Source organism: Eubalaena glacialis, chromosome 12, assembly GCF_028564815.1.
Source record: "Eubalaena glacialis isolate mEubGla1 chromosome 12, mEubGla1.1.hap2.+ XY, whole genome shotgun sequence".
NCBI classification, from domain to species: domain Eukaryota; kingdom Metazoa; phylum Chordata; class Mammalia; order Artiodactyla; family Balaenidae; genus Eubalaena; species Eubalaena glacialis.
The window spans coordinates 14,118,597-14,133,879 of record NC_083727.1 but is presented as its reverse complement, the minus strand read 5'-3'; the positions used below and the strand labels follow the sequence as shown (position 1 = coordinate 14,133,879).

At 36.9% G+C, this 15,283-nt stretch overlaps 1 protein-coding gene across 1 annotated transcript in view; it reads right to left on the bottom strand.

The window, feature by feature from the left end:
* Positions 1-15,283, bottom strand: part of SYNE1 (spectrin repeat containing nuclear envelope protein 1) — a 448,877-nt gene that overhangs the window by 279,220 nt on the left and 154,374 nt on the right. The window contains exons 24-32 of the mRNA XM_061207647.1: positions 13,479-13,637; positions 13,071-13,279; positions 12,311-12,419; positions 10,529-10,693; positions 9,439-9,606; positions 7,769-7,939; positions 6,837-6,977; positions 2,481-2,641; positions 349-499 (exon numbers count right to left, since the gene is read on the bottom strand). Of these exons, the coding sequence (XP_061063630.1) occupies positions 349-499; positions 2,481-2,641; positions 6,837-6,977; positions 7,769-7,939; positions 9,439-9,606; positions 10,529-10,693; positions 12,311-12,419; positions 13,071-13,279; positions 13,479-13,637 (1,434 nt within the window). The remainder of the gene's footprint in view (positions 1-348; positions 500-2,480; positions 2,642-6,836; positions 6,978-7,768; positions 7,940-9,438; positions 9,607-10,528; positions 10,694-12,310; positions 12,420-13,070; positions 13,280-13,478; positions 13,638-15,283) is intronic.

Here is a 15,283-nt window from a genome sequence, read left to right as displayed (position 1 = left end):
GACGAACACATTTCATGGCGTATAAATCCATCAACAGGGCACTCTAATGGGGTTAATTCAAAATCAAGGAAAAGAATAATGTAACCATAAAAACATTTTAATGATATTGCACACAATAATGACTTTGAATGCATAAGTCAGACAATATTAATACATAATTCCATCTATTAAGTGTTGCCCAGTATCAATCAAGACCTTTTAGCTCAGCATTTTGTGTGAATTTAATTTTAATAGAGTCACATAGCAATGATAGATTTGTTCTGGGGACAAATAGCATTTGATGAAATGTAAGAAAGGCGCTCTTAAAATCTAGACATGGATTATAAATGTAACTTGTGAGCAGGTCACCTTAATTTGGTTGATTTGTGTGTCCATGGCAGATGACGAAGTTTCCAAGTCATTGAGTTCTTTTTCTTTCTCAGTTATCCAGACGGACAGGGTCTCAAAATTAGTGCCAAAATGATTCCACTTGTTTTTCACCATTTCCATGGTTTTAATACTAAAATTAACCAAATTAAGTAAATAAAATGCAGTACCTTAATAGAGAAAAACAATACATTTTCCTTTAAATCACCAGGTGAAAAGATAGTGAAGACATCTGTGACCACATCAAAGCTGAAACTATTAGAACAGGGGAAAAAAATGCACATTTGATCTGAGTTAGTCAGTCCTCAAGTATTCCTGTCTCCTCTGAGAATGAGGTAGCACTAAGCTATGTTATGGATGGAACTGTGCTTTGAATAAAATATTGCTGGGTCCAAAGGGTTTGAATCCAGGTATAATCTTGTTAAACTGTGCACACGACCAGTAGTTGCCAGAACTTATTTTAGTAAACTGCTCACCTAGATTCCAGTGCACACAGTTTTTTTTAACAGTCCTACTTTTGTCAACGTGGCCCTTTTGCTCTGAGAGGAGAGATACTGCAGTGATGCTTTATACTCAGAGATCTTTATAAAATACATCTTTATGAATCAGGATAAAGCTTGTAATCTGAATCCTATGCTGCCACACAGGAACTGTTTCTGTTATTAGAGTGGAGCCTGCAATCTATTATCTATAACAATTTCAGCTATTCTTAGATGTCTGTATGATCTTGATTCTAAAAGACTTTATAAATTCTTGTACATGAGCACCCTAACTGCTTTTAGACAACTTGGGCTTTATTTGTAATAAATCTAGTGAATAAAATTTCAATTATAGGTTCCCAGTTTGTATTAGTTATGCACATATAGCCATGTGATAGTTATGCATATATAACCAGGTGATTATGGCTTTCAGTTTAGAAAAAGACTAGGAAACTAAGAGTATATCATTGAACTAAGTCCTTGGGTTAAAAAAAAAAAAAAAGAAGGAATTTCCCTGTTTACCAAAAGGCACTTGAAGACATCAAGGAAAATACAATGGCATCATTGATTGTCAAATTCAATAATACTGTAGTCTCAAATGTATACCCTGGATGAGTCTATGCTCTCATCAGTACAGTTAATTCAAGCTATATTATATTGCAATGTTTTAAATGAAATAAAGATTCAAGTGGATATTTCTAATGGAAGTAACTTCCTTTCTAATAAACTCTAAGTTTCACTATTTCCACATTGATGGATAATATTTAAAGGTTTTAAGTCACAATTTGCTTTAAATAAATTATTTAACAAATTTTAAAGTTTAGACAAATGTACAACATTAATTATAAGGTGTTAATAGTATTAAAAACAAATTTTACATTTTAAAACCCATCTAGAAATTATGTCCTATACCTTAAAAACAATACATGTTGGTGATTTGCCACTAAATAATCTTTAAAATAGAACCGTTCAGCCATATTATTTTGAGGAACATTGGTCATATGTTTATCCCCTCCAAATTTTTGTGTGTGTCTATCTTGTACATAACAGGATACCATAGGCCAAACTATTTTCTTTCTTTTTAGATATTTAAACACTAAATGTTTAAAAATAAAATATATTTTTGAAATTAATTTTTGGAAATAGTATACAATCAGTGACAATTTGAATATTGAGGCGCTGTAAGCAAGCTCTGTGAGCTTCTTGGAGTTGAAGATGCTTGGTCTATGCCATATGTGTTTAGGCCTAGAATCTACACAACCAAAAATCTACCCTTCCCTCTAACTAGTGACAGCAGAATAATACAGTAAAAAAATTATCTTAAATATTGGTTCTTTTTTGAGATTCCCTTCTCCAGTGTACAAAGGCCACTTAAATTTTATAGATATGGCTTTCTCATGAACAGAATCAGTTTACGATGACAAAACCACATCATTTATATTTTTCTGCTCCGTTACAGATGTTGGATTCTCTACTGGTGATATTTTCTTTTGAATTGTAAGTTGCTTCCTCAAAACATGTTGAAATACACAGACACTTGGAGATTTTAAAAGAATGTTTTGAATACAATATACAGGAAAGAGTGTATGAAACTTTATCTCAGAGAAGAAAGTTTAGGACTTGTGAAGCACATACTCTTCTTCGAGCGTGTCTTCTAATTTTTTGACTTGCTCTTTGATTGACTTGGCCTGCCGTTGAAGCAGCTGCTTATTCTTGGGCCCAAGTGGGATCTCTGAAGCTTCCTTCACAAGATTCTCAGCCTGGACTGCAATACCTTCTGTTCGTTTAGAAAACTCCTAAAAAGGATATTATAATTGTTAGGACAGCATCTTCTATTAAACTCTGCCCTCAAATAAACTACACATACTGCAGTCTCCCCCAGAATAGATGGATAGATAAATAGATAGATTCAAACATGTAAGAATATTGGCATATAATATTCTTGGCAATAAAACAGACTTTTTTTCATTATGGCCAAAATAGATACTTTGTTAAATTATTTTCATTTTATATAAGTGAAACCACAACCAGACCTTCATAGTTGGAGAACTACTTTCATAGTTATCCAACAATTCTCAAAAAAATGTTTACTCCATTGTCTCCCGGTTTGGGTTTTTTGTTTAGAATTCTGAGCCACATTATAGTAATTAACTTGTCTACACATATGTTAGTTTATTACAGGCCAGTTGGGCAATGATCATTAGTGATTTTTTTTTTCAGTCATAAAGATAACAGATTTCTAGGCCAGTGAATATAAATACTTGTTTATTTAATTGAAGGATATCTTAGTCAACACAGAGTATCACTGATCTTTAAAAAAACATTTTGTTAACTAGTTCTCTGAAAAGCGCTATAAACTGATCTTAATGCTGTTAAATCTTATTTACTATATATCCATATACTACACGAGGGAAAGAAGATAAGTTTTGAACCACTCAATCCTGGACTAGGGCTCTGGATTTGCTAATTACTAGTTGTTCGTCTTTGGCAAATTACTTTTCAGGCTCTTTCACATAAAACGCAGATAGTAAAACTTTTCTCAAAAGATTACTGTTAACATTTCATTAGCAATTTCATTTTTAAGTGCCCGGCACTCTGGCATACCTATTATCATTTTATTTTTACTACCTTCACATAAAATTGAGGATAAAATGGTTTATAAAGTTCACACACTGATTTTCAATAATAGTGAATCACCTTAATTCAAAAATTAATTTCATATATTTGAGGCACTGGTAAATTTTGGTTATCTCAACTTTGTCAGGTAAATATATTGAATACTGAATTAGAAAAGGTAAACCCAGAGACAATCCTGAGCGGAAAAAAAGTAACTTAGGGTCTCATTTCTTCTCCTGGATTATATCAGAGGAGCTTCAAATTTTGATCATAAACTGCTCTCTCCTAAATAAGTAATGTAAATAATTTTTAAAAGCCAGACTCCTGATAGCCACCTTTTCCTACAGACCATCTCTCAAAATCATTACATAACGCCATATAAGATAGTTACTACATAATACTATTGCATCTTCATGTTTGAAAGATTTAACGTCCTCATAGAAATATCAACATTACTTCAGAGAAGTACCCTGCAATTTGAAAGAATAAAAATGAGTAAGTACATCTTCCATACGGTAGAGAGATTTATAATATCCTAAAATACAGTATGTACTAATGTCACAACATTAAATTCTGTGGTTAGAAGCATCTACTATCACTATATGTGAACTTACTGTCATTGTAGATTCAATTGTGAAATCTGTGAATCACAGCAGAACCCCATGAATAAAATAAGAAGCATAAAAGTGTTTTTTCCCCCTAGTGTTTCCCTGAACCCAGGAAAACACATGGAGAAAGTAGAGTTATGTTTGAAAATGCTTATATACATTCAATCTAAGAGCCTTTTGTGGGAGCTACGTATGGGGAAAGCACAATGCAGAAGAATCTGAAGAACAGAATGACGTTGATAAAAACCAAATTAAACAAAACTAGAATAATGTTGTAAGGCTTTATCTCTATGGCCTAAGAAGACATATGAGTGGCAGCAGGGTGCAGCAGGAAAGAATGGACTCTGGCATCAGATAGGTCTAGAGTTGAAACTTGGCTTTGACCTTCACACACAAACTAGTTGTGGGACCTTGAGTCACACCACTCTTTGAAATTTCATCTCATCAGTTAAGCCATACTGTGAAGATTAAACATGATATTGCTATAAACACACACTGGAAGACAGAAAACCCTCAAGTTCCACAGCACAACCACTCAAGGGTTACAACAGGCATGAAAGCTATATTAACAATGTCAAGTAAGCAGAGAAACAGAGAACAATTATTCCAGATGACATATGCTTGTACAGCAGTGTATATCAACAATTAGTAAAGTAGCTCAGTTTTTTAATGAAAATATAATATGGTGGCTGAGGTTATGAGCTCTAGACTCAGACCTCTTGGGTTTGCATCCCAACCTCACCAGTTAGTAATCCTGAGATCTTGGATAAATTCAGTAACAACTTTGTACCTTATATTTCCTCATTTATACCACATGATTAATAGTGGTACCTATCTCTAAGGATTATTGTGGTGATTAAAGAAGATGATAAACATCAAATGATTAGATCAGCAAATAGTGTATGTTCAATAATTGTTAGCTCACATCATTAAATCAATCCCAAAGTATGCAAGGTTATTGGCCAAGGAGAATTTTAAAAATAAGACAAAAAGATCACATTTGTTTCATCTATAGCTGGTAAACCAATTCAAAGGAGTTAGAGCCGCAGGGTATCAGAAACTCTGGATGGAACCCAGGAGGAACACCCACGTGATAATTCACACAATATATGTGTTTGTATTTATAAAAGACACCGGATATATTTTTAATATGTAAAATAATTAAAATTAAAAATTAAAAATAATTTTCTATTTAAATGGCTGATGAAAATCATACAGAATTGAAAGATTCTGTGGCCTTATAAAACTTCAAAATCCTCAGTGAGTTAATAACAGGAGAAATAGTGACAAATTTACAGTACAAGAGACACAGAAGCCTTTTACTGGTGAGAAAACAGAAGCACAGGGGTTTCCTTGCTAAAGGTTATGAAAGGATGGATGTAAGAATGTTCTTTCTTATACATTGACAAACACATTTCTACACTAATTTAGTCTTTCTATAAACCCAAAACACATGCAATAGGAACCAAAGGGGCCTGTACAACTCCTCTAAATGATTCGCACAAATTTACTGGTCTGCTCTGAGTGTCCAAGGTGTTTGAGCTTACAGGGTTGAGCTTACCAAGCACATCTACTAAATATTATCTCTTGGATGTCCCACTGGACATCAAACTCAATGTGTTCAAAACGCAGTTGTTCATCTTCCCCCACCAACAGCTACTCCAATTTCCTGTCTCGCTCCCATTGTCTCTGTCAGGCTCAGAACCTTGGGTATCATGCTTTTTTCCTTCACTTTGTCTCTTTTACATCTGTCCCAATATCTCCATTGCCATCCCCATTACCCTAATTCATGTTCCTATTCATGTACGCATGCAATAACTTTATAACTAGAACCCACGACTCCAGAGTTCTATGCTTTCAATGTTCTACACCTGCTTAAAAAACTCATCTCCCTAGGGGCTTCCCTGGTGGCGCAGTGGTTGAGAATCTGCCTGCCAGTGCAGGGGACACGGGTTCGAGCCCTGGTCTGGGAAGATCCCACATGCCACGGAGCAACTGGGCCCGTGCGCCACAATTACTGAGCCTGTGCGTCTGGAGCCTGTGCTCCGCAACAAGAGAGGCCGCAATAGTGAGAGGCCCGCGCACCGCGATGAAGAGTGGCCCCCGCTTGCCACAACTAGAGGAAGCCCTTGCACAGAAACGAAGACCCAACACAGCCATAAATAAATAAATAAACAAATATTAAAAAAAAAAAAATGCAACCTTTAAAAAAAAAAAAAAAAAAAAAACTCATCTCCCTAAAGGACAGTTCTGCTCATGTGACTCTCCTTCTTACAAACCTCTGACGGTTCCATGTAGCCTAGAGAGTAACGCTTTAGGCCTTCAAGAGTCTTTGTGATGTGGCCCAACTTTCCTTTACAACTTCACTCCCCTTTTCTGCTTTATAGCAGAGAATCCCCATTTCTCACACGTTTATACTTCATGGCGTTACATTCCATTACAGGAATGTTGGTTTTCTGCCCCAAACTCTGCTTTTCTATGTCTTACCTGCCCTTCAAGTTTCAGTTCAAAATATCACTGACTTCAGAAAGATGTTTTAGAAGTGTATCCATCTATTAGGAAACTATTTCCCACTTTAAGGAAAACATCTTGATGTTTCAATCTTATTTATATTTTCATTCCCCAGAGCAACTTGACCAATGTGTTGAAGAGTGAATCAAAGTAAACAATAAAAATTGATTAAATAATTATAATAAGTAATGAAATGAAACACAGTTTTTCTTGGGAATAATGGGTACCAAGGGACTACACGGTCTTGCCAATATACCTTTGTCTGTTCCAGTTCTGAAGATAAGCTTTCCAAACTGCTAAAACTCAAGAAGCGCTCGTGGCTGGAACCTGTTTGAAAAAGGTATCTGACCACTGTCTCTTTGTTTGTTTCAAATCTCTCCCATTTTCTTAATGTGACCTAAATTAGAAAAAATAAATAACATATGATGTTATGAATTATCAGAATGTATCACAAAATATTGTCACATTTCCATTCATTTGTCAGGCTATTAACTTCCAGTTAACTCTCAGTTCAAATGTCAAACAACTACACAGAATAAAAATGAATTTAATGTCTTCTATAAGAATTCCCCTTTTGAGTCGCAATTCATCTACCAAAAGAGGACGTATGGCCTAAGAGTCTGAGTTTTTTTAATCTGCTATAAAGTCCTATGAATCTTAGGATATTACTTAACTGTAGATAAGGGACAAAAGAAAGAAACCCTCCCAAGGTCTCTCAAAAAAAAAGAAAGGATGAAAGAGAGAGAGAGAAGGAAGTGCAGCAGGCAGTGAGCAGGTGGAAAAAAAAAAATCCAAGAACTTTTTTAAGTTAATGTGTTAAGGACACAATAAACCATAAAGGTGTGACTGCTGGACTGTCCAGAAAAGTGAAATAATCCAACATAAATTTCTGGATTCAGACAAGTGTGGATTAAAATCCTGTCTTTACAATTGATCGCTGCTCTGTGATTTCAGGGAAAATCCTCTAACTCTTTGTTTTTAAGCATCCACACTTGGAAAATGTGATAATTACAGTACCTATCTCACAAGGCTGATGCTGTGATTAAAAGAGATAACTCGTGTAAGTGTTTAACAGAATGCTGGCGCCTCAGAGGCGGGAACAATAAACCTGCGCTCCAGCTAGTAGGAGACGCGTAACCTGTAACCCGGAAGTTAACACAGCCCATGACGTAACTTCCGGTCTCCTACCTGGATGCGGCGCTCCTGCTTCTCCCGGCTGTGCTCCACGTTGTCCAGGGTGCTCTCTAGCTTCTGCAGCTCCTCTCGGACTTGGCCAGGCAGCCCACCTTCTCCCTGCCGAGCCTGTGCGATCTGCTGCTGTACGTCCCTCTTCTTTGCATTGATCCTCTTTGTCTTTTGCTGGAAGCATTTGTTCAACAGATGGATAGAAATGTTAACTCTCTAAGCACCCAGGCAGGGACATAAACACCCACACTTTAATAGTTACGGAAAGGTACAATCTCCCGCGGCAGGGGCTCTAACTGCATTTTAAACTTAGGATGAATAGTTAAGATGGTAACGAAGGCTCTATAGTAATCAAAGATGGGCATCATTTACAAATATTTTATGTTTTTTAATGGGAAACAGCATAATTAATTTGGCCAGAGTGTTTTAATTGTGTGCTAATTTAGATAACATTTAATATTTCGTGCAATACTACAGATGGAATTTGGCAGAACTATTCATTTGACATAATTCTCCTTAAAGAACTATATTCTCCCTAAAAACACAAAGTACCAACTCCAATTTTTTAAAATCATCCATGCTGTAAAAATGCTAATATGAAGAGATTTAATTCCAGGGTATATTCAGAATGATTAATAGTCTGAGATATTTGGGGAAAGTTATGTTTTAAAATAAACTTTTTATTGAAGTATAATATACAAACAGAATGGTACACAAATCTCAAAATACAGCTTATGAATTTTCACAAAGTAAACACACCCATATAGCCAAGCACCTGGTCCAAGAAATGTGAAGAGTTTTTAAATATTAATGTAAATATCTATAATCTCATATTTCTCTGATTTAAAGTAAACTGAAACCCAAACAAAACTTTTACAGTGATTGAGAACAATATAACACTAAGCGTTATTTTCTTTTGGACTCACAGCCTTTTTATAATTATTAAGTATAAAGCCTAAAGGCTGCTCTTTTACATATACTTTTAATGCAATTTCCATTTTGATATATTATTACATATAAAATTAGCTAACATTTTCTTATATATTAAGTTAGCTAAAATTCTGTCATTAGATTAATTTGAAAATCATACTTCCACTTATGTTGAGTTTGACAGGTAAAGCTGATTAAAATTGTTAATTATCAATATATGTACCAGAATTTCTTTAGTTCTGGTTCTAATCCTTTGTAGGAGCACACTCTTCAGAAAGGACTGGTACTTCATGTTAATTTATAATTTCTCAAACCAGGATGTATTCAAAGTTGTAAATTGAAGAGCAAAGATTGCAACATAATAAAAGAATAGCGCTCAAATATGAAGTAGTTTGTTTATGCTTTCCTTCTCTGTTATGAAAAGGACAATTTAGCAATTTAGCAAAGGACAATTTTATGGAGGTTTTCATAGCAAAATCAACTTTTCTTCCACAATATTCCTCAAACTTTTTGGTATCATCAAATCGCTCTGGCTGAGAATTTATCTTGCAAGATGTTCTAAAATATTTAATGTTTAATAGAGAGAACAGAAGTGCCAAGTTTTTTTAACTATTCATCTGAGTTGCCTCCCAAGCTCCCCATCTTCCCCCCTCCAGTCAGTGGATAGACTTACTCTCCATCTCTCTGGTTCTCAGTAACTAAACAACTTTGCATAAATGCACTGAAGTAAACAGGCATTCTACCTGGTGATGAAAGAGTAGTTGCTGTGCTTCAAACAAATTTTCAGTGTCCAAGATCTTCTCAGTTTCTTCCTGGACTTCCTTAGAGCCAGTCATTAACTCTTCAAGGGAACTTTTGACTATTTCTTTGTACTGGACACAGTCTCCAAAGTTGCTTAACATCTTTTCAACCTAGATTTTCATGAAAAATCAATCAATCAAACTGTTAGGTTAGGGACATCTAATTCTCTATATAGAATTTCAGATCTTTCAGAATCAGGGAACTTTGTCATCCAAGTGATCATTTTTCCATGCTAGTTTATAAATGATTTCAAGAAATCCTGTTAACTATTTATTATACTTTACATCCTTACATTATCTTCCCATGTACAAACTCATCAGATTCGTAAGACAACCTGGTCAGTAAAAATATTCTTTCAAGGGTAGACGTGGCCCTACTAGAAATGGAGTAGATGGGTTTGTAAAATCTACAAAGGACTATAAACATTGAAATGTATATCAAGTCTAAAATGAGTAGATCTTGCCTGAAAGAGACTTTACTGGCCTGCTGACTCAACATGAGTATTTTATTATTACTAGCTATCAGTTATTTACTCTGTTCCAGCCACTGTACTAAGTGCTTTACGTACATCATTGCATTCAGTTCTTGACACCACCTTTTGGGGTAAGTATTTTTAGCCCTGTTTTACAAGTACAGAAATCAAGGTCCAGAGATGTTAAATGACAAGGTCATGGTTATGTAGGAAATGGGGTATCAGAGTTAAGCTCTAGAACTGGGCTTGTTTGACTCTCAAGCCTGGGTTCTTAACCTTAAACTGACCATGAAAGAATGCTTTTAGTAAGAGTCAAAGTGTGGATCTATAAGCTTTGTACTTTAAATATAGATAACCTGAAATAACATCCAATAACGTCACAGACCATAAAGCAAACATCCTGCTCATCTTCCCCACCAATCTTCATATACATAAGTATCCGAGCTATTCTGTTTAAACTACACATTCTTTATAAAATTACTTGGTAAACTGCAACCCAAAGGAACCTTCCAGATTCTTCACCCCGGGCTGTCCATTTAGAGGATGAGTAAATGCTTTACCTCTGACAACAAAATCCCAAGAGCCTTGAAGGAACTAGATAATTTTGCCAGCTCATCTCCTTGCTTTTGTGCTTCATTCTCAGAAGAAACTTCAATCAAAATTTTAAGCCTGGATTTCAGCCAGCTGAGAGTCTCGCCTTTTTTGGTCACACCATTTCTGATCTCCTGGAATGAAAGAACACCTTTGATGAACAAAATACAACTGTGAATCATAACTTTCCAGCAAGAAAGTACTCAACCTAAGAAGGTTTGTAAGGTGGAGGTAGGAGAGCCAGGCATTCATTCACCAAGAGAATGCCTGCTTATTTCACTTTTTGTTCACATCTTTAACAAAGTCTACAAGTGCTAGAAAGAAATGTTTCCCCAACCCCAATACCCAATGTGTAAAATCAGTACTCTCTGGGCCAAAAAATTACCTCCATAATTAGATGTCTATATATTTCCTTGATCACAACAAAGATGCTTCTAAAAGTACTGTAGAAGAATACGTGAAATTGGGAATTATATACTTTGTCACCTTATTTTCTGTGAGCTAGAAGGAACATAGTATTTTTTTGAAAAAAAAAAAAAAAAAAGAAAGAGTCTTTTTTAAAATTAGTGGATTTCTCTTGTTGAAGAATTTACTTGTTGAATATTATAATAGATGCCCTAAATATTTATTTTAACTTCATTAACTCATATTTTATGCCTCATTTTGGTTAGTTTTTGGAAGTCAATATCCCAGACAGTAAGATGCACAAACAGGAGCTCAGCTGTAATCCAGGAAGGGAGAGTTGACTGGCCAAGACGATGCCAGAAAGACTCCGGGCCACAGCCCTAGTAGGTCTAGGGACAAGGGCAATGGTGACTGGGGCAGCCTCTCCCTCCTACACCAGCTTTGGGTATCTACCCAAAGAGCTGTGGCCTCCAACCGCTACAACAGGGTCTTACAGGGCAAATGCATATGGAGGAAAATGGTTGGTTTTAGAAGCAAGTGATTTCTTCATTCTAAGATGTGAATTTTTTTGGTACTATAACAGCAACCAATAGCAAATATAAATATGCTTCTACAGGTGTAGCATGATATCGTTGAGTACCTTTAGCATTTAAGGGGATTATAAATTTAATAGGAAAAAATGGAAATCAGAGGATAGGAATAGAAAGGAAATAAATTCTCATTAACAGCAGCTCTGTGACTTGCAAGGGTGCAAAATGCTGAAAGATAAAGAATGTTCACCATAGCATGTGTCTACAAAACCAAGAGCCAAGCCAAGAGGGAGAGGATTGCTGTGTGCCATTCACAGAATGCAAACTGGGTTCAGGCCTGAGGTTCTGTTGCCCTGGCTGGGTTTATCAGGCGGTACTCGTGCTCACAGAGGCTGATCCAATCCAGGCTGAAAGTGACATAGAAGTGATGCTTAGAGACCTTGCCCAATTCCCTCATTTTCTATAACCTGGCTTTTGAGTAGCTGAAAATGTATAAAAACCTACAGGGTTCTTGTTTTCTATGACAGTTCTTAAATCTCTGCTGTGTTGTACACCCATGCATGCAATTTTCCTCTCAGGATTCCCCATTAGCTAAAGCTGCATTAGAGGCACCACTGAGCATGACTAAATCTCAAAGCTAACATGATTCCATAGAAAAAAACCCCTGCAGTTCTCCACAGTACCAGGAGAAAACTTATTTTAAGACAATTTTCAGGAAGTTAATTTTTTTATAGAAAGAAAACATCAGTTAGACTGTTATCATTATTTTTTTATTCATGGATATTTTCTAATAACAAAAAATGGCCCAGAACTTACCTCTACCGCACATTTAACCTCTCCATGGTTGGCAGTATCGATGGCCTCGTTCTTAATCGCCTTCAACTGGGTCTCCTTTGCAGATATCCAAGAGGAGAACTCAGAAATTCTGAAATAACACAGGTATTTTCTTATTAAAGGGAGAAAATATCCCCATGGTTAGAATACATTTTCTATTTTGAATTTATTTATGGAAATTTAACAATCAACTGATTAGAAAATTGGTTAACAGATTTCATTCGACTGATTAGCAAACTGATTAACAAATTTCCTGGCAATGGTTCCTTCCACAGGAATGGCTGCCCCTGTGCTCAGTCACTTGAAGGAAAGAGAAGGCAGAGCAGGTGGAGATCAGCGGTGGAGGAGGATGTGTCCTAGAGCCTGCGCACCTGGGAGTGAGGAAGGTACCACCTCAGGTCTGGCCTTACGTGTCTCCACCTGAGTGAGACAGAAACCCAAAGAGGCAGATGTCCCTTTTGGGGGATGTGAGGAAATCGGGGAGAAAGGGATTGCCTAATTCTGCTTCAAAGAGACAACATCTGGGTCACTTGGAAGTAAAGTGCTTCACCCTGTTTCTGACTGAAACTCATTCTTTAAATTAAATGAAGCATTTCTGTACTAGAGCATGAACACAACTGTACCATCTGATCATCTTTATTGCGTGAGATGAAACATACATCATGGCTTGTTTTGCAACGATGTTTGAATTAACGGAATTAGGAAAGACTACATCCTTCTCTGGGAACAACCCCAAGACTACCTGCTAGCGTAGTCCTTCCACTTGTCTGGGTCTTCCACCAGCTTCGCGTAGGTGCTGTCAATGGCAGCTCTGAGCTCCTTGAGGGTCACGTGACAGGTCTCGGGCGTGTTCCGTACAGCGTCCCGGACTGGGAGTTTCAGACACAGTTCTTCAATAAGCTGTAACCTTTTCTCACAGAGATGATGAGGACCCTTGTCACTGAAGAAGATCTAATGAGCAATAAACGTTTTTATAATCCCTGTGAGAATCCATGCAAGACTCATATTTTCATAGCAGATACTCATCTAGTCTAGCAGTATAAAGTAATTAAGCTATTGAGTGTTTTCAGACCCAAATGAAAGTATCAGTGCTATGCTTGAAGGAACATTGTGACTTCGAGGGACTGCACTCAGGGTGTGTGGGACGTACCCTGTGCTCTTTGATGATCTTTTCGCTGCCTTCCTGGGGCACCAGCTTGGTCTCTCGGTCCAGCTCAGCTCTGCATTCTTCTACAGAAGCTAAGAACATGTTCTTCTCCACCTCGATCTTCAGGTGAAGCAAATGATATGGAGCTTCTCCTTGAAGATCCTACATGCCGTGGGACGATTCCGAAAAATAAGATACCATTTCTGTACATTTCCAACTGAAGTGGCAGAAAACCTGAAATAGTCCCTTTAGGACCAATATGATTTAATCCCTATTGTCTGTATCGGGCTGCTGTGCTTTGTATTTTTCCAAGTACCAGGACCACAGCAAATCTTTTCAGCCTGCTGTTAGTTGGGTGTTTCCACAGTGACTATTCTGCTTAATTTTTACAATAGCCCCACGTGGTATTAATGTTCCTATTTTAAAGATTAGACCACTGAGGCTCAGGGTTAAGTAGAAAAACTGGATTTGAATCTAAATTTAAATCACACACTGATTCCACATACCCTCTTCCTAGCATGTGTCCCTTTAAATTCTGTCAACAGCCCTGTGAGGTAGGAAGGACAGATATTATACTCACTACACAAGGGAAGGAACTCAAGGAAACATTATCAGTGAAAAAGCCAGGATTAAGCAGCCCACAGCTCCGACCACCTGCCATGTCTTCTTTTCCTCGGAGCATACACTGAGAAAACGAGCAAGCCAGCAACTTTTTACATTCTTCTTTGATACAAACATAAGCTTCATCATTACCTTTAGTCCTACAATTTAATTTTAGCCAACCTGTCTCCTATGGATTTAAAAGATTATCTTTAAAATAAAACACTGAGATAACTGATGAGAAAAATGAGTTAGGGCTTTGGAAAGAATAGGACATATTATATCCTAGAGAGCTTAAAAGTGTGTGTGTATGTAAAATAAAATACAGCCTTCAATTATAGTCTCTATTCCATAGTACATATATGATAATGTTAAGCTGCAAAGACATCTTAAAAAGCCTGGATTTCTTTAAGCATCTTATTTTTTTTAATTTTCAAATTGAGCAAGTAAAAAGGTATTTCTTTTTTTTAATTTTTATTGAAGCAGAGTTGATTCACAACATTGTGTTAGTTTCGGGTGTACAGCAAAGTGATTCAGTTATACGTACATATATATCTCTTTTCTTCAGATTTTTTTTACCTTATCGTTTATTATAAAATATTGATTACAGTTCCCTGTGCTATACAGTAGGTCCTTGTTGTTTTTTAAAAAATGATTTCTTTAACTGTGTTTTTCTTATGCAAAGGGCTGATTTTTTAGTCTACATTAATGAGATTAAAAAAAAAAATTCCGGGGACTTCCCTGGTGGCGCAGTGGTTAAGAATCCGCCTGCCAATGCAGGGGACACGGGTTCGATCCCTGGTCCCGGAAGATCTCACATGCCGCGGAGCAACTAAGTCCGTGCACCACAACTACTGAGCCTGCCCTCTAGAGCCCGCGAGCCACAACTACTGAGCCCGCTCACCTAGAGCCCGTGCTCCGCAACAAGAGAAGCCACCGCAGTGAGAAGCCCGCGCACCGCAACGAAGAGTAGCCCCCGCTCGCCGCAACTAAAGAAAGCCCGCGCGCAGCAAGGAAGACCCAACGCAGCCAAAAAAAAAAGTTAAAAAAAAATCCAGAAAGTATCAATAACACGACCTGAGAGAGAGTGTTCCAGCTGCCTATTTTCTGGACCCCATGACTACTTCCTCTAGTACGTATGAAATTCACCACTCAATATTCCCAGAGCAGCACTGTGAACCTGCTGCTAGAGCAGCTTCCTCCAGTCT